This window comes from Nicotiana sylvestris, chromosome 9, assembly GCF_000393655.2.
Source record: "Nicotiana sylvestris chromosome 9, ASM39365v2, whole genome shotgun sequence".
Classification (NCBI taxonomy): Eukaryota; Viridiplantae; Streptophyta; class Magnoliopsida; order Solanales; family Solanaceae; genus Nicotiana; species Nicotiana sylvestris.
In genome coordinates, this window is record NC_091065.1 from 74,325,859 (window position 1) to 74,346,464 (window position 20,606).

The 20,606-nt window shown below is 44.2% G+C and overlaps 1 protein-coding gene across 1 annotated transcript; it reads right to left on the reverse strand.

Annotated features, from left to right (window-relative positions):
* Positions 1-3,365: 3,365 nt before the first annotated feature.
* LOC138877770 (uncharacterized) lies at positions 3,366-4,343 on the reverse strand. The gene has a single exon (XM_070157406.1). The coding sequence runs from the start codon at positions 4,341-4,343 to the stop codon at positions 3,366-3,368; it is 978 nt and encodes a 325-aa protein (XP_070013507.1).
* Between the last annotated feature and the right edge of the window lie 16,263 nt (positions 4,344-20,606).

Consider the following 20,606-nt stretch of genomic DNA (forward strand, 5'->3'; position numbering starts at 1 on the left):
TATAAAATGTAAATGAAAATGGAGAAGGTCGTACCTTAGCAGTAGTATCGTTTGAGAAGTGATATGTTCCAATTGTTTGGTAATTGCTCGTTATCCATCGTGCCGAGTTTGTAGGATCCCTTTTCGACGATATCGAGGACCTGATACGGTCCCTCCCAGTTCGGGACAAGTTTTCCTTCGTTTGGATCTCGAGTATTGACGGTGACCTTTATCAGAACTAATCCCCCTATTTTTAAGTATCGAAGATTGGCTCTTCGGTTGTAATACCTCTCGATTCGATGTTTTTGTGCGGCCATTCGTGGGCGTCTTTCATCCAGCAATTCGAGGCTCATATTCATAGCCTCGTGATTTGACTCTTCCATTGCATTCCGAAACCTGAAGCTAGGTTCCCCGACTTCGACCGGTATCAGAGCTTCGGCACCGTAGACTAAAGAGAACGATGTTGCCCCCGTACTGGATTTCGACATTGTTCGATATGCCCAAAGGACCTCGGGAAATATTTCTCTCTATTTTCCTTTTGCTTCGTTTAATTTCTTTAGATTTTGGATGACGGTCTTATTCATCAATTCGGCCTGTCTGTTCCCACTAGGATGATATAGCGTTGATAAGATCCTTTTTATTTTGTGGTCTTCAAAAAACTTTGTCACTTTATAGCCGACGAATTGCTTTCCATTATCGCACATGATCTCGATAGACGTTCCGAATCGGCATATAATGTGATCCCAAATGAAGTCTATGACTTCTTTTTCTCTAACTTTCTCGAAGGCCTGTGCTTCAGCCCATTTAATGAAATAGTCAGTAATAAACAAAATGAATTTAGCTTTTCCTAGGTCCGATGGTAGAGGGCCGACGATATCCATCCCCTATTTCATGAATGGTCATGGGGATAAGACTGAGTGGAGTTGCTCTCCGAGCTGGTGGATCATCAGCGCATACCTTTGACATTTGTCGTACTTTCGAACAAATTCTTTAGTGTCCTTTTCCATATCGTTCCAATAGTATCCTGCTCTGATGACTTTCTGAACCAATGATTCCGTACCGAAATGATTTTCGCAAGTGCCCTAGTGAATTTCTCGTAGAACGTAGTCGATGTCTCCCAGTCCCAAACATTTCGCTAACGGTCAATCGAACATTCTCCTGTAGAGTGTTCCATCCTCGGCCAATGTGAACCGTGCGGCCTTCGTGCGTAGAGTCCTCATTCTTTAGGATCCGATGGAAGTTTCTCGTTCATTAGGTATTCGATGTACTTATTCCTCCAATCCCAAGTTAAAATTGTGGAGTTTATTTCGGCATGTCCTTCTTCGATTACTGACCATTGAAAGTTGTACGACAGTCCCCGAGCTAAGTTCATCATCTTTGATCGACGAACCTAAATTTGCAAGGGCATCAGCCTTGTTATTTTGTTCTCGAGGTACGTGTTGTAGCGTCCATTCTTTAAAACGATGTAGAGACACTTGTAATTTGTCTAAGTACCTATGCATTCGATGTTCTTGAACCTCGAAGTTCTGTTGACTTGATTTATCACAAGTTGAGTCACACTTGGCCTCGATGACCTCCGCTCCCACGCTCTTAGCTAGTTCGAGACTTGCAATCATGGCATCATACTCGGCCTCATTGATAGTCAATTTCGAAGTTTTGATAGACTGTCCAATTGTATTACCCGTCGGCGGTTTCAAAACAATGCCCAACTCGGACCCCTTCACGTTCGAAGCGCCGTCTGTGAAGAGGGTCCACACACTCGATGATGTACTCAATTTTAACAATAGTTCCTTTTCGACCTCGGGTATGAGGGCTGGCGTGAAGTCAGCCACGAAGCCTACTAAGATTTAGACTTGATGGCCATTCGAGGTTGATACTCGATCTCGTACCCACTGATCTCGACGGCCATTTGGTCAATCGTCCTGAGAGTTCGGACTTTTGCAAAATGTTGCGAAGGGGATAAGTGGTTACAACACAAATTGGGTGACATTGAAAATATAATTTTAATTTCCTAAAGGCGCTTATTAAAGCAAGCATTAATTTCTCTAAGTGTGGGTACTGGGTTTCGGTTTCACCTATGGTTAGACTAACATAATAAGCCGAAAACTGCGTACCTTGCTCTTCTCGAACTAAGACCCCACTTACCGCTATCTCCGAGACCGCTAAGCATAAGTAAAGTTGCTCGTCCACCTTTGAGGTGTGAAGCAATGGCGGGCTCGATAGATAGCGTTTGAGTTCCTCCAAAGCCTATTGACATTCCGGGGTCCATGCAAAATTGCTCTTTTTCTTAAGTAGTGAGAAGAACTGGTGGCTACTATCTGAGGACCTCGAAATAAATCGACCCAGGGCGGTTATGCGTCCTGTTAACCTTTGCACATCCTTGACATTATCAACAACTGTGATGTTTTCGATTGCCTTGATTTATCGGGGTTGATTTCGATTATGTGATTCGATACCATTAAGCCGGGGAACTTGCCCGACCCGACCACGAATGCACATAACTCCAGGTTAAGCTTCATGTTGTACTTTCTCAGTATGTCGAAGGTCTCCTGCAAATGTTTCAAATGGTCCTCTGCTCGCAGGGACTTAACTAGCATATCATTAATATAAACCTCCATTGATTTACCTATTTGTTCTTCAAACATTCGATTTACTAGGCGTTGATAAGTAGCACCGATATTTTTTAGTCCTAATGACATTACATTATAGCAATATGTGTCGTATTTATGATAAACGAAGTCTTTTCATGATCCTCTTGGTTCATTTGTATTTGATTGTGCCCGGAGTAGGCATCGAGAAAACTAAGGATCTCGTGGCCGACTGTAGCATCGATCATGCGATTGATATTCGGCAAAGGAAAAGAATCTTTAGGGCATGCCTTGTTTAAATCCTTATAGTCTACGCACATTCTAAGTTTGTTTCCTTTTTTAGGACTACAACTATATTTGCTAACAATTCAGGATATTTTACCTCCCGAATGGATCCTATATTGAGAAGTTTTGTTACCTCATCCTTGATGAACACATATTTTACCTCGGACTGAGGTCTTCTATTTTGTTTTACATGGTGGAACTTCGGGTCCAAGCTCAGTCGATGCGTAGTGATCTCCGGTGGGATCCCTATCATATCTAGGTGGGAATCCATGTTATTTAAAAGAAATTGAATGAGTTTTTTCCTGAGCTCGAGAGTTAACCCGTGCCCAGGTATACCTTTCGATCGGCCAGATGCTCGATCAACACAATTTGTTCCAGCTCTTCGAGCGTTGACTTCATTGCATCAGAATCATCGAGGATTATGAAGGTTCGAGGTATCATATAATCATCATTCTCGAACGTTTCCTGCTCCTCCGATCGGGCCGAGGCCGGTGACTGTGGTTGCTATTTGACTTATCGCATTCCCTTCGACTCCGATTCCTTTGTTGATGAAAGTGTTAATACTGGTACTACCTCATCGATTGCAAATATTTCTTTGGCGGCGGGTGGTTCACCGTACACCATTTTGATTCCTTCCGATATTGGGAATTTCAAGACTTGGTGAAGCGTCGAGAGTACTGCTCTCATGTTATGAATCCAAGGCCTTCCGAGCAGCACGTTGTACCGTATATCACCTTCGATCACGTAGAACTTTTTTTCATGGATAGTCTCGGCCACATTAACCGGCAAAATGATTTCCCCTTTAGTGGTTTCATTTGCCATGTTAAAGACGTTAAGTACTTGAGTTGCGGGCACGACTTGATCTTGGAGACCGAGTTGTTCTACGACTCTCAATCGAACAATATTTGTTGAGCTATCTGTATCAATCAACATACGTTTAACTTGAATTTTATTCATAAGGATAGATATTACCAGTGCTTCATTGTGAGGTTGTTCAATCCCTTCTGCATCCTCGTCATTGAAAGACAAGGTTTCTTCCGGTAAATAGTCTCGGGTTTGTTTTTCCCTTGTGATTGTCACCTTGGTGCGTTTGAATACCGGTCCTTGAGGAATATCGACCCCTCCAACGATCATATAAATAACATGTTGTGGCTTTTCCTGCTCGTTTTGCCTGTTTGAATCCCTGTTTTTGAAATGGTTCTTGGCCCGATCACTTAAGAATTCTCGAAGGTGACTCTCGTTGAATAAACGAGCTACTTCCTCCCTCAACTGTCTGCAGTCTTCAGTTTTATGTCCATGGGTACCATGGTATTTGCATATATGATTAGGGTTCCTTTGAGCTGGATCGATTTGTAGGGGTCTGGGCCATCTAGTATCCTTGATCCGTCCAATGGCCGATACAATACCTGATGCATCGATGCTGAAGTTGTATTCTGACAGTCGTGGAGCTTCTGTGGGCTCGACATATTTATCGAAGCCACTTTTACTCATGAGCCCTTAGGAGTTCTTTACTCGATCATTCCTTCAATCATTTCGAATGGGATTATGTCCTGGGTCGCTGTCTTTACGATCTGCATTGTACGATTAGTAACAATCTCTGTTCGATCGGGGTTATCTGTCGATGTCCCTTTGAATTCTACCGACAAGCCTATTTGAGTAAACGGAACCGGAAGGGTTCCCAATTGATCATCCTCGACCCTGATCTTCGACTGATATCGATTATGTGCATCGGCCCAGGTCACAATTGGATATTCAATTAAATTCTGCTTTAGTTGCCGTGATGCTATCAAACTTCGCTCATTCAAACCTTGAGTAAAGGCTTGAATAGCCCAATCATCTATGACTGGGGGTAGGTCTATGCGTTTCATTTGGAATCGAGATATGAATCTGCAAGTATGGCGAAGGAATCGATGGAATTGGGTGGCAAATTATAGTAACATATCATCGCCCCTTTCGACACAATCTCTCCAATCTTTTTCAATAGAACGAATTCGACATCAACTTCTAAGTCATTCCCCTTTATTGCGCATGTATAAGAAGTAAGCTCATTAGGATCGGTGGTCCCTGTAAGCACGTGATTTTTGCTCCGCGAAAGTTACTCCACAAAAAAAAAATCAAAAAATGTATATGTCTTGTCATTGAGTGATTTGTATTTAATGTTAATTGGTATGTTAGGTATTAACCAATGTGTGTGTAATTCTATTGTTAATTTTTTTAATATAATTTCACAATTTATTTAGGAATTTGGTTTAAATTTTGGTTAATTAGAAAGGGAAAGGGTTGGGGGAAAATCAGATTGGGCCCCAAAATGAGGCCCAAACACCGGCACACAGGTCCAGTCCAAACACAGGCTGCCCATGGAACGTCCCAAACGACGTCGTTCAGCACCTCAATCTTCAGCCGTTGATTCATTAAAATCAAACGGTTCAAGGCAACCCTTGAAAAATCAAAACGACGTCGTTGTAGGCGAAGTCGATCTGAGTCGTTCATCTATATTGATCCAACGGTCCCTGGCCTCCCTCATGGCCCGACCCAATGAAACCCGGTGTTGATCCGTGGATCCCGGACCAACCCGATTCCCCCTTTTAGTGGAACGACGCCATTCCGCAACAGCCAGGGGATCCTGGCCATTGATCTCATCAGATCGAACGACCTGGGATCAATCCCCTACCCCGTATAAAAGCCTCAATTCTTCACCCCAGACCCCCATAGCCAGACCCCTCCCCGTCTCCTGAAGCTCAGAGGCAGGTTTCCATGGAAACCCTAGCCGCCACCCCACCCCTTCGCCTGAAAGCCAGCGGCTACGGTGCTGTTGGACCTGAGGCTAACACCCCTGAACCACCATGACCCCCCTGATTTTTTTTGAAGGTTTGTTTGGACTGATTATAGTTTGGTTTGTTAGCTGTGGGAGGGGGGATTCGAACTGGAAAATCTGACTAAGTGTTCAGGATTGAAAGAAGCTGTCAAGTGTCAATTAAAATACTATTAATGGGGAACAAAACACAAGAGCATGGGAATTAAATGAATACTTAACTAAGCCCATAACCCTTGATTAGAGTAATGAGACAAAGCATGGGGGGCTGATTAAGGATTCCAAGAAAATGCCTTTAGGCATGGGAAGCTAAGGGGTATGGGCAGACTGTAATTGGCAGAATCCAGGCAGCTTAGCTGCACTGGGTTGTTGGCTTATAAATAAGTTGTTTCAGAACTTAAAATGGGCTGGACTTTTAGTCTTCAGAGAAAAAAAAAACAGAAAGAAATTTCAGAATACTGTGAATAAGTATCATCTGAAAACTGTGTAAGAGTTGAAGTTGGTCAAGCTATCTTTGCTGATTGCTGTTGGTTGTTTGCTGAGTTTTTGTGTTTATTGATTTTCTGCTGCTACTGCATTGAACATTCTGGTTTTCTTGGTCGCATATTATTACACTGTGTCTGGGAGTGTTTTGTTTGGTGCTCGACCACCTGTTGGGTTTCCTTGTTGTGGAAACTGTTGTTGGTTGTCTGTGGACTGTTGGTGACACTTGTGGTTGGTTGTTTGTTGTTGTGTTGTTGCTGTCTGTTACTGCTGTGACTGCTGCTTGGTTGCTTGCTGCTGACATCCTTCCTTTTCTTTTGTTTGGTTATCTGAATCCAGGTACACATACTAAGTCGATGTAATTCCATGTTTGAAGTTGACATTTGAAGCATGAATACACACATGATGAAGTTGAAGTTATAAACTGAATTTAGTTTTTCTACTGATTGTACTTAAACCATTTTGTGTATCAATAATATGTAATCTCCTTCTATGGAACTGTATAATTAGCTTATGAACTCCCTAGGTAAGTCCTTAGAGGGATATGAGGCTAGAAATCATCCTGCTTATTTCATGACGTTTGTAAATATGCATGTTAGACTTGAATCAAGTAAATGGACTTCTAATTGTCATAATAGTCTAATCTCAGTATACCAAATGGTTCGAATCAGGACTAAAGCTTGATCTTAAAGTCCTTTCATGACAACAGATTAGCCTATTTTAAACTTACAATAGACTGTTAAAGGAAATAGTATCATTTTATCTTCCAGTTTGCAAACTCACGAATTGGCATAAGAACAAGCAGTTAGGCTAATATCGGAATAAGGACAGCCAAGTCCAGTGTAATACCATATGCGTTGGACCCAAGCCCACACGTGCTTTTGTATTTGGAAACTCATAAATTTTATCTCTTGTTTGGGGTTCGACTACAAATACTTTAAGTATGAAATGGGGCTAGGATCTTTTGCTCTCTGTCATTTTAGAGACGAACAAAGTAGAAAATTATAGTCATGCTAAGATTATCCTTTTAATTAAATGAGATGAGCCTCGCTGGATAGATACATAAATGGCGGGGCCCTCGTTAAATGTATGTATTAAATGCTTAGAATTCGGGACATGCCGTTTAGCAAATTTCACGGCCCTACCCAAAACAATAATACGCTAGTCGCTTTAGATGCGTATTTAATAATGTTATCTCCCTAAACTCGGGTGCACATTTATGTGACCCAAATCCAAATCTCAACGAAATCGAAATGCGTCTCTAATCACGGGTATATTGATTGTGGCGTGGTTTGAGATGCATTTCCATGACGTTGCAAATTCCTTTTAAAAATAATAAATGAGACGAGCCTCGACAAACAAAAAATGCACAAGCTACGGGGCCCTCCAAATGTATATATTAAAATACTTAGAATTCGGGACAGGCCGTCTAGTGAACTTTACGGCCTTCCCCAAAATAACACTACGTTAGTTGCTTTAGGCGCGTCTTAATAATTTATTTTTCTTAATTCGGGTGCACATTTATGTGACCCAAATCTAAATCTCAACCGAGTCGAGATATGTCAATAACCACGGGTGCATTGATGTAACGTGGTTCGAGATATATTTTCACGACGTTGCAATTCTCGTAAAAAATAATAATAAAAGCGGCCAAGAGTTAAAATTGGCACATAAGTTCATATTTGTATAAAATCAGATAATCAAGTCGAATATAACAGTTGAGCGACCGTGCTAGAACCACGGAACTCGGGAATGCCTAACACATTCTCCCGGGTTAACAGAATTCCTTATCCAGATTTCTGGTACGCAGACTGTAATATGGAGTCATTCTTTTCCTCGATTCGGGATTAAAATTGGTGACTTGGGACACCCTAAATCTCCCAAGTGGCGACTCTGAAATAAATAAATAAATCCCGTTTCGATTGTCCTTTAATTGGAAAAAACTCCCTTGTGCCCTATTGGGTGCGGAAAAAGGAGGTGTGACAGCTCCAGCGACTCTGCTGGGGAAATAGACCCAGAACCACTGGTTCAGGGTTAGAAATTCGAGCTTAGATGAATTGTTATATTTGGTTTTATCTGATTTTTACATGTTTGAGCCTAATGTGCTAAATGCTGCTTTTACCGCTTTGATATTACTTGGACTGTATATATAAACTGTGCCGGAACCCCTCTCTTCTCTCTCTTGAGGAGTGCACGCTGGTCGTGACTTCTTTCTGTTAGTGTCATATACCTAAATAGAACGAGGATTCGGAGGAGTTGCAAAACCGGATGGCCTTTTGGTTACCGGTACACAGATCTCATCCTCGGCTCGAGTTGTCCGCTCGGGTAAGCCAGGTCTAGAACAAGTACCCAGGTTTTAAACTTAGCATAACAAAGCCTCATGCTGGATCCCTAGTAGGAACGCTTATTTGCATCATGCGCATTTGACTTAGGGGACTCAACACAGGGGTTGGGTCCGTCTAGGGCTAGCAACCTAAAATGAAAGACCATCCTGCTACATCCTGTTTTGTTTTATGCATTTACTTGTTTCAAACTTGCATGTTGACCGGCTTTTGAATATCGGGAATGTGGTGGAAAATAAAAAAAGTGAGGAAATAACGGTTAGGGAATTAATTATTTTCGGAAAAAAACCAATACCCAAAAATGGTTGAAACTCTGCCGGAATTTTGAGAAAATAAACAAAATGTGTCTTATTAATTTGTTTTATTAAAGACCAAAGAAAATAGAAAAGAGAAAAAATGGATTTTGCTTCATTTTGAACAAAAAAGGAAAAATAGTTTGTCATGAGAAACATGGTTTCCAAAATTTGGTTTATGTTTTCCGCCCGAACTACGTCAGTTTGATTCTCGCAGGGTGTGAGATACGTAGGCAACCCCATCGGGCCCAACTTACTTTTTCAAAAAATGGGTACAGTCCAAAAGAACAAAAGTTTTGAAATAGTCAAGGTGACATCATGCTTTTCAGAAACAACCAAATTTCATTTTTCTAGAGGTGTGTCAATTTGGTATTCGAGTCAAATAAGTCTGGATCTTTGCTTAATCACCCCTAATAAACATGCAGAATGATCATAAGTCCAAGTTTGCCAGTAACAGTTAGGAGCAAAATCCCTCTAGAGGTGCGATTATGGTGGGAGGATTTGGAAAAGTCAGAGCAAGACAAGATCAAACTGCACCGGGAAGGTCTGGCTAATCTGTTGAATGTCAGGCCCCGATGCGACGTCATAAAGGCTTTGGTTACATTTTGGGACCCGGCCCACAACGTATTCCGCTTCTCGGATTTTGAACTCACCCTAACCTTAGAAGAAGTGGCAGGTTACATGGACGTCACTGAAGGTTTGAGACACAAATACCTGATCGCTCCAAGAGCTGTGAATTCACACAAATTCATGGATCTGTTGAAGATAAGCAAGGGAGTCCCATACGCTGAACTGGATAGAGGTTTTTCTACCCTGCAATTCATATACCAGAGGTACGGGCACATAGGAGGATTCAATGATCCAGAAAGTGGTGTCTGCAGTAGAGGAAATCTGGCAAAGTGGAATGAGCATAGGCGGTTCGCTTTCATGGTGGCATTCTTGGGCATTGTGGTGTTTCCCCGAAAAGATAGAAATATCGATCTGAAGGTGGCTGGAATCGTCAAAATCCTGATTACCAACGATAAAAGCATCCTTGCTCCTATGGTAGTGTCGGAAATATACCGAGCCCTCACGGCTTGTAAGGTCGGGACAGACTTCTTCGAAGGGTGCAACTTGTTATTACAGATGTGGATGATCGAACACTTGTGTCGCCATCCTCAGTGTATGCGCTACATGTCCACAAAGGAGGACTGTATCGAAGGTTATAACCTGCGGGTTTCAGGTTCCCGATTACCAGAAGGGTTTGAAGAATGGATATCCTATCTCCGGGCCATCACTGCAGAACAAATAAACTGGACTTTGGGTTGGCTTCCTGTGGAAGAAATTGTATACATGCCCGCCACTGGTCCTCACTTCCTCTTAATGGGACTCAGAGGTATTCAACCTTATGCCCCTTACAGGGTGATGAGGCAGTTAGAAAGGTGTCAGGTAGTACACCCGGACGAAGATCTCAGCACTTATGCAGTCGAGGTCAGCAGTGACGGCCAATTCCCTGAAAAGACAGTTCGTTACATATGGAGTGAATGCCAGTACCTGACGGCAAATACTCAGGTAGGTGATGTGTCTAGGGGTGAAGTCTCGCCGGCCTATCTCGCTTGGCTTAATAAGAAGAACATTGCAGAGCGGCCAACCAAACGGCCTCACCTCCAAGATTTTGTTGAGTCATCAGAAGAACAATGGGGCTGGCTCGCAAAAGAGGAAGGTTACCGGGTTGAAATCAGGAAGCTAAAGCGACAAGTTGAAAGGCTTGTATTTGAAAACAACGTGCAAGTCGCCTCGGAGCAGGCTGAAAGAAACAAGCTAGCCCAAGAGAACCAGACCCTGAAGGCCCGCCTTCGCTAAGCCAGTAAGAGTAACATTGACCGACAGAAGTGTCGCTCCAACGAAGGATTGATAGCAAGTTTGAGAAATCAGGTCATCCAAAGCCAAGAAGAATTAGAACAATCAGAAGCTTGCATAGCAAGGATGAAGGTCAAATGGGCAAAAGGTACAATGGCCCGGAGGTAGCGTCTGCAACAGGTCATAAGGGATTATGAAATGAGCATCGGGATTTTAAGGGAAACGAACTCCACTCTACATGATCGGATCATCAAAAAAGCACGAGATGCTCAGGCCGACAGGAGACATTGTTACGATGTAATGGCCTGCATGGAAAGGAAAATGGAGCTGTTCCAAGATCGACTTGCCGACAATGCTCAGGCACTGGGAGTAAAAAACCGACAAATCAGGCAATTGTTCATTGAAAGGGATGACATTCAAGGAAGGATCGACGAAATTGGGCATTACATCTACATGAAATGCCTAGCATGTGAGCAAATACCGCGGAAGACCCTCCTTGTTTCCATCATGGGCTGCGTCCACCGGGTCATGAATGAATTGAGAAGCTTGCAGAGAGACCTTACACCTAGGGCCGCGAAAGGGCCGAATGATGCCTCGTGGGTCCCTAAGTTGGAAAATTAATCTTTGGTCAAAGTCCTGTTACTTGGCTTTGTTGCACTCCCATATGTTGTTTTCTTTTTCTTTTAATCAAATAGGGTTAAGAACTTTGGAATCTTTACTATTGCTGTTCTTGGCTTAAGTCTGTAATAGCAAAATTTTGATAATGAAATTAAGTGATTCCAGAAGAATTTTTATGTGTCTTTACTTTGTGGCAGAACTACGCCTGGTCTGATTCGCGCAGGGACGTGATACGTAGGCAATCCCCATAAGATTCGACCGCTTTAATAAAGAAAGAAGAGAAAAATACAATGATAAAATAAAAGGGTTTCCCAAAGTGTTTTAAAAGGGGGAACAAATGAGCAAGTCGGGATGACGTATGTTGTTTGAAACAAAGCACGTAGAAACGGTTAACTGCCTAGGAGCATTGCATCCTCTATGTGTTGTGCTCAAATTTGTAAAACTCTAACGCTAACAAAGTTTGTTGTTGTCTGAATCTAGACAAGTTAGTTGTTAAAGAACTCTGGCAACACATTCTTACCAAACCAGATCCAAAGGACCGGTAGCAACAAGCATGACTACTTCAGAGAATAGTAATGAGGAAGAAAGGCAGATGAGCCAGTTGTTAAAAGAAGCGATGGAAAAGATTGAAAGGATGGGACTAGAGATGAATGCGATGCAGCTAGCTCTAGCCAAAGCACAAAAGAGCCCTGAGCCACTGGGGCACATGCCGTAATACCCTCACTCCGGCCCTTCCACAAGCCTCCCAAATCCCCGTTATCATCAAGAAAGGAGCCCTCATGATTCCCAAGCTCCACCACCCCATCAACCTCTCCCAACGCCAAATATTCCCACTTTTGTGGGACCCACATCAGCCACCTTGCAAAGAACGACCAATGAGCCATTGTTTCAGCCCACGATACGCAGTACTACCCCCCTGAGCCTACATTCCATGCCCCCGAACCACAGGCCTACAATCCGCACTTGGAGGCACCGGCAGAGATTGAAAAGCCGGTTAAAGCCCCTGAACAGGATGAGGTATTGAGAAAGTTCAAAAGCCTGGAGCAGTCCTTCAGGAACCTGCACGGATTGGGCAACCAAGTCAGCGTAGCTTACAAAGATCTATGCCCTTTCCCGGACGTCCAACTCCCGACTGGGTTCAAGATGCCTAAGTTTGATTTATATGAAGGGCACGGTGATCCCATGGCACATTTGCGGGGATTCTGTAGCAAAATGAGAGGGGCAGGCGGCAAAGATGAGCTGCTAATTGCTTATTTCGGCCAAAGTCTGAGCGGATCTGCACTAGAATGGTATACTAGGCAGGATTCCAGTAGGTGGTACACTTGGGATGATCTGGCGCAGGCTTTCGCAGGTCATTTCCAGTACAATCTCGAGATAGTCCCTGACTGTCTCACATTATTGAGAACTGGGAAGAAACCCGGGGAAAGCTTTCGTGAGTTCGGGTTCCGCTGGAGAGAGCAAGCGGCCAGAGTCGATCCTCCCATGAGAGAGGGAGAGATGGTGGACTATTTCTTACAAACATTGGATCCAACCTACTTTGGTCACTTGGTGACAACGGTTGGAAAATCCTTCAACGAGGTGGTCAAGATAGGGGTCATGATAGAAGAGGGTCTGAGGTCTGACAAAATCCCGAACTACTCGGCACTCAAGGCCACGACCCAGGCTATTTAGAACAGCACGGGAGGTGCGCTGAGAAGAAAGAAAGAAGAAGTTGTCGCGATCGAGGCAGACAGTTGGTCCGGATCTGGCAGGCCACACTACAACCAACCCAGACCTCACAGGACAAACTACCCATACAACCCGCCACATCACTACTATTCACCCCAAGAACCGCATTTCACCGTCCATCAAGCCCAGACATACGCCCAACCTCCGATTCGCCCACAATGGCGTGCGCCGGCTCCCCACAATACATACCTAGCTCCACATAATACCTACCCACCACCACAAAATACCTACCCCCCACCTAGAGCATACAGGAACCCTCTAGGGACAGGTTTTCGAGGGAGTCAAGCTGCTAAAAATGATAGGCTACAGAAACATAGAGCCTTTACTGAGCTGGGAGAGTCCTATACCGCCGTATTCTACAAATTGAGATGGTTGGGTTTGGTAAGTCCTGTCGAACCCAGAGAGCAAAACCCCCCGCCTCCAAATGTGAACAGGACGATAAGCTGTGAATATTGCTCAGGGATGCTGGGACATGAAACTGAAAAATGTTGGAGACTGAAGCAGGCAATACAAGACCTCATTGATACTAACAAAATCAAGGTCCAGACACCGGAGGCTCCTAACATCAATCAGAACCCACTGCCAGCACACCACGAGACTCACATAATCGAGTTGGTGTATGAGGGAGGAGAGTTGAGAAAACCCTCACAGACGGTGATGATGATCCAGGCTGCTCCAAAAGAAGGGTCGACCAGTGGAGGAACGGGGGTACAGTTGCAGGGAGGAGGCGTCAAGCCGGTAGTGATATTGGGAAAGAGCCCATCTGCCATAACAAGCGGACCCGAGCCAAACAAATTGGCAATATCAGGGACTCCACCCGCACCCGCAGTTGTGTTGAAGGGGGTATACAAAGAATTGGTCACCATAAAGCCTGTAGTCCAGCTGCCTATGATTGATAGCAAGGCCGTGCCTTGGAAATACGAGAAGGCTGTGGTGATGTACAAAGGAAAACAGGTGGAGGAAGTTAGTTGCGAAGCGCAAGGGCTGACTCGATCAGGTCAGTGTTTTGCTCCGGTGGAGTTAAGGAAAACCAACCCAGTTGCAACCAAGAAACCTGTATCTGAAGAAGAGGCTGAGGAGTTCCTAAGAAAGATGAAAGTGCAGGACTACTCCGTGGTCGAACAGTTGAGGAAGACACCGGCCCAGATCTCGCAGCTGTCATTACTGATCCATTCTGAGGAGCATCGTCGGGCCTTGATGAAGATATTGAACGAAGCTCATGTGCCCAACGAGATTTCTGTGAACCACCTGGAAACCATTGCCAACAAGATTTTCGAGGTGAACAGGGTAACATTCTCAGATGATGACCTGCCGATGGAAGGTACAGAGCATAATAAAGCTCTCTACCTAACTGTCAAATGTGAAAACTCGGTAGTTACTCGGGTATTGGTGGATAACGGTTCAAGTGCCAATATCTGCCCATTATCCACTTTGAACCAGTTAAAGATCGACCACGGAAAGATCCGCAAGAATAGCATCTGTGTCCGTGGATTTGACGGAATTGGAACAGCCACTGTAGGGGATGTTGTACTTGAATTGACCATCGGTCCAGTCCTGTTCACCATGGAGTTCCAGGTGCTAGACGCCACAGTATCTTATAACCTTCTGTTAGGACGACCATGGATTCATGCAGCCAAAGCAGTGCCCTCCACCCTACATCAGATAGTGAAGTTCGAGTGGGAAAGACAAGAGGTCGTGCTACACGGCGAGGACACGGCGTGCACCATGGGTGGCGCCATTGTACCTTTCATAGAGACCGATGATGACAAAGGTCCCTGGGTATACCAGATTTTCGATACAGTGTCGGCAAACAAAATTTCTGAAGGAGAAATCATCCCGCACCCTAGGGTAGCTGCCGCGACAGTCATGATGGTTTCGGAAATGCTGGGTAACGGATTTGTGCCGGGAAAGGGCCTGGGAGTCGAGCTTCAGGGGATTGTCCAACCTGTTTCCCTGCCCAAAAATCTGGAAACTTTCGGATTGGGGTTCAAACCAACCGCAGCAGATGTAAAGCAAGCACGGAAAATGAAGAAGAAAGTCTGGTATCTTCCCAAACCCGTGCCACGTCTCTCAAGATCTTTTGTCAAAGCAAACGCCAAAGGGCCACTGGTCCCAAAGATTCTAGGACCATTGATTGGTATGGATGGAGACCTGAATCAGAGTTTCGAGAGGCTATTCGCTGATGTCAGTGTGGTAGAAGCTGGAGAAGGTTCCAGCAGAACAGAGATACAGTTTGTGGGTCCTGAGGCCAAAACCAACAATTGGACAGTTACTCCTCTTCCTGTCCGAGGGAGTCTTGGTAGTAGGCTTTGATTTATGTTTTTGTTTGTTTTGTTTTGTTCGGATTATTCTAGGGTGTAATCCAAATTTTACCTTTGTTTTGTAAAAGTGTGAACCCTTTTTTTTCCCGCAAGTTTAATAAAGTTCTCTTCTTTTGTCCCATTTTAATTTTTGTTTTGTTCTTTTTTCTCTCTGAACAGTTCTCTTTTTACTGGTTCTAATGACATGGCATGCACAACGGATCTTCGACCTAGTCTAATAAATCAATCTGAATCCGACTTAATGATACAAGAGGTCGTTTGCGACGATGACTCTGAATGTGACGAAGATGAAGACTTCGAAGAGATAAACCGAGAACTGTGCCAATTTGAAGAAAAACCCAAACCTAACCTAAATGACATTGAGGCTGTGAATCTAGGAGACACTGATAATGTCCGAGAAACCAAGATCAGCATCCATATTGAGCCGAGTGTCACGGAAGAATTGATCAAAACCCTCATGGAATTCAAAGATGTTTTTGCATGGTCATATGACGATATGCCGGGATTAAGCACCAATTTAGTGGTTCACAAGTTGCCCACTGACCCGGCATACCCTCCGGTCAAGCAAAAATTAAGGAAATTTAAAACAGAAATGAGTGTAAAGATCAAAGAAGAGGTGATTAAACAGTTGCAGGCGAAGGTCATTCGGGTCACTCGATATCCCGAGTGGTTGGCCAATGTGGTGCCAGTTCCAAAGAAGGATGGGAAAATCAGGGTGTGCGTCGACTATCGCAACCTCAACAAAGCAAGTCCCAAGGACAATTTTCCATTGCCCAACATCCATATCTTGATCGATAATTGCGCCGGGCGCGAGATTGGATCCTTCGTGGATTGCTATGCGGGTTATCATCAGATCCTAATGGACGAGGAAGATGCGGAAAAGACAGCTTTTATTACGCCATGGGGAACTTACTGCTATCGGGTGATGCCGTTCGGATTGAAGAACGCTGGGGCAACGTACATGCGAGCAATGACTACTGTGTTTCACGACATGATACACAAAGAAATTGAAGTGTACGTAGATGATGTGATCATAAAGTCTTGGCGTCAAGAGGACCATGTAGCAGACCTAAGGAGATTCTTCCAAAGACTCCGAATGTATGATATCAAGCTCAACCCGGCCAAATGCGCATTCGGGATTCCATCAGGAAAGCTGTTAGGATTCATCGTCAGTCGACGGGGGATTGAGTTAGACCCATCCAAGATCGAATCCATCCGAGATTTGCCACCGCCAAAGAACAAAACAGAGGTAATGCGTTTGCTGGGTAGACTCAATTACATCAGCAGGTTCATCGCTCAACTCACAGCAACTTGTGAGCCCATATTTCGGCTACTGAAAAAAGATGCTGCAATAAGTTGGACGACAGAATGTCAGGAGGCTTTCGACCAAATCAAAGGGTACTTGTCTAATCCACCCGTGTTGGTCCCGCCTAAGCCGGGGAGGCCTTTGATCCTTTATCTGACGGTACTGGAAAACTCATTTGGTTATGTGTTAGGTCAACATGATGACACAGGAAGGAAGGAGCAGGCTATCTACTATCTTAGCAAGAAATTCACAGTATATGAGGTCAAGTACACTCAACTCGAGAAAACATGTTGCGCCCTAACTTGGGTAGCTCAGAAGTTGAAACACTACCTGTCCTCGTATACTACTTATCTCATATCTCGATTGGACCCGTTGAAGTATATCTTTCAGAAACCTATGCCCACAGGAAGGTTGGCCAAATGGCAAATTCTGCTCACAGAGTTTGATATCGTCTATGTGACAAGGACGGCCATGAAAGCCCAGGTGCTGGCCGACCATTTGGCAGAGAATCCCGTTGATGAAAAATACGAGCCTTTAAGAACGTATTTTCCCGACGAAGAGGTGATGCATACAAACGAGCTGGAGTTACCCGAGGAACCGAGTTGGAAGCTTTTCTTCGATGGAGCTGCAAACGCGAAAGGGGTTGGAATAGGAGCAGTACTCATTTCTGAAACAGGACGTCATTACCCCGTTACGGCTCAACTACGCTTCTATTGCACCAACAATATGGCCGAGTATGAAGCTTGCATTTTGGGTCTGCGATTGGCTACGGACATGGATGTCCAAGACGTCTTGGTCTTGGGATCGGACCTCTTGGTACATCAGATTCAGGGTGAATGGGAAACGCGGGATCTAAAACTCATACCATATCGACAATGCTTGCACGATCTGAGCAAACGATTTCGATCAGTAAAGTTCAAACATATCCCGAGAGTTCATAACGAGGTTGCGGATACATTGGCCACCTTAGCATCAATGTTGTACCACCCTAACAAAATGTATGTTGACCCTCTGCACATCCAGGTCCGTGATTAGCACACTTATTGCAACGCCGTAGAAGAGGAAGCAGATGACGAACCCTGGTTTCATGATATCAAGGAATACCTCAGAATGGGGATATATCCGGAACAGGCCACTAGAGACCAAAAAGAGCCCTTCGGCGTTTGTCGAATGGTTTCTTCCTCAGCGGAGGAGTTTTGTACAAAAGAACCCCGGATTTGGGATTGTTAAGATGTATAGATGCCGGTCAAGCCACGACGGTTATGGCAGAGGTACATGCTGGAGTTTGTGGGCCACATATGAGCGGATATGTGTTGGCCAGGAAGATCCTTAGGGCAGGGTATTATTGGCTCACCATGGAACACGACTGCATCACTTTCGTGAGGAAATGCCATCAGTGCCAGATACATGGAGATCTGATTCATTCTCCGCCAACAGAGTTACATACGATGTCAACACCCTGGCCGTTTGTTGCATGGGGCATGGATGTCATTGGACCTATCGAGCCAGCAGCATCCAACGGTCATAGGTTCATTCTAGTAACCATTGACTACTTCACCAAATGGGTTGAGGCTAAAACCTTCAAGTCGGTAACTAAAAAGGCGGTGGTGGATTTTGTGCACTCCCATATCATCTGCAGATTTGGGATCCCAAAAGTAATCATCACGAATAACGGTGCGAATCTTAACAGCAGCCTGATGAGAGAGGTATGCCAACAATTCAAGATTACACACCGCAATTCCACCCCGTATCGTCCCAAGGCGAATGGAGCGGTCGAAGCAGCCAATAAGAACATCAAGAAGATACTGCGAAAGATGGTGGAAGGATCTAGACAATGGCACGAAAGACTACCCTTTGCTTTGTTGGGTTATCGCACTACCATACGGACTTCCATAGGTGCAACTCCCTATTTGTTGGTATACGGAACTGAGGCCGTAATACCAGCGGAGGTCGAAATCCCGTCCCTCCGGATTGTCGCTGAAGCCGAGATTGATGACGATGAATGGGTCAAAGCTCGATTGGAACAATTGAGCTTGATAGGCGAGAAAAGATTGGCAGCAGTGTGCCATGGTCAGCTGTATCAGAAGAGAATGGCGAGAAGATATAATAAGAAGGTACGCCCCAGGAAGTTTGAAATAAGGCAGCAGGTATTGAAGAAGATCCTCCCACACCAGGTCGAGGCAAAAGGCAAGTTCGCCCCAAATTGGCAAGGGCCTTATATCGTGACCAGAGTATTGTCCAATGGAGCTTTGTGTTTGACGGATATCGAGGGAAGATATGTTGACATGGCTATCAATTCGGATGCAGTCAAGAGATATTATGCGTAATTTCTTTGATTATGGCAATTATTGGTTCGTTTGTTTGTACTTGGTACTTGTTGGATAATGAAATAACGGAGGCAATTCTTTCTTCTATCCAAACACTTTTTACCCTTGTTTCCCCCTTTTGAGCCTTAAGTCATTCTTTCATACCCCTCTTTTGGAATCACTAAACGGAAAAGATATGAAAAGAGAGAAAGAAAGAAAAGAAAACAACTAAACAAAAAGAAAATGATAACAAAAGAAAAAGAAAAGAAAGTCAAATGAAAAAGAGGAAATGGGAACTACGTTTGACCTGATTCCTCAAAGAGGATACGTAGGCGCCTCACGGCTCGGTCGTAGTGTACATAGTGTGCATAATGTCCATAAGTATGCATAATAGGCACAGTGTGCATAACGCACATAGCCCAACATAGTGTAAAAAAAAGTAAAATTCCCCAAACAAGAAAATTGGGGCAGAGTTTATGTTTTAAGGTTCCAACAAAGGTTTGATTCCAAAAGTTGTAGCATATCACCCATCAAGTTATTTCATTTTTTGATAGCCTTCCTTTTAGCCCCACACCAAAACCAACATCGACGTCCAAAAGACCTCCCGATCAATATCCAAGAGGTGCCAAGTCATGCAACTAAAGTCGAGAATAATACACCGATCCCCAGCAAAGAAGAGGATCATAAGACTGGAAATGAATTGAGGGTCAAAAGGAATCTCCAGAAGAGAGGGCCGTATCGACGACACTCCGATTCCCCGATGAAGAAATAAAATGAGAGAGTCTTATCGGTGAAAACCTTCGCAGGCACCGTAAGGCGACGAAAGATGAGAGATATAAAATGAGAGAGTCTTACCGGTGAAAACCTTCACAGGCACCATAAGACGCCGGGAGCTGAGAGAAAAGAGAGAGTCTCATTAGTGAAAACCCCTCGAAGGGCACTATGAGGCGACGAGACAGATCAACAAAAGGATCCACGTTCACAAAGAAATGGACGCCCATTTATCCCCAGCAAGTAGGGTCATCTGGCAAGTTGCTTGATACAAATAGACTGGGTCGGGAATCTATGGTGCACGTCATGATCACAAGGACCAGTCCTGTTGTCCAGATAAGTTTTTCTCTTTTCCTTTTTCCACCAAGTATTGGTTCAGAAAGATTTTCTTCTTTTCTCTATTTCTTTCATTTTTCTTTCTAAGAATTCGTGTTGAAAGAGATTTTTCAAAGTTTACTACCAGTCCAAAGTGGTCAGACGCCACAAGAAAGGGAAATCAATCCAGTACAAGATATCCCCAGGCAATGCAATTCTATGCCTCACAATTCCGGGGGAAGTAAACTCCTGAAGGGGGTAATTTCGGGATTAAAAGCAGACTCCCATGGCATGTCCTAAAAAGGGAAGCAGAAAGGGGGATAAATGGAAAAACCACCCCAGCAAGCGACGTCGTCCACCAACCAGTTGTTGGTGCATAGAGCAAGGAAAAGAAAAGGGAAAAATCATCCCCCAACGGAAAGATCACCGTTGCCCCACCATGATTTAAAACTAATTAAGTCCTTCTAACTGCTGCAGGAAAATAAAGGTCGATGAAGGCAGAAGAATGCGATACCAGAAAGGTCACCAAAACAGGGGCAGAAAATTTTCTGCCATTGTCAAAAAATTCTCTCGGAGGAACGGGAAAACAAAATCAAATCTGTCTTAGTTTAAATAGGCGC

Bases quoted from the DNA above. Each gene is read 5' to 3' on its own strand.
- LOC138877770 (XM_070157406.1), bottom strand. From the start codon at position 4,343: ATGAGTAAAAGTGGCTTCGATAAATATGTCGAGCCCACAGAAGCTCCA.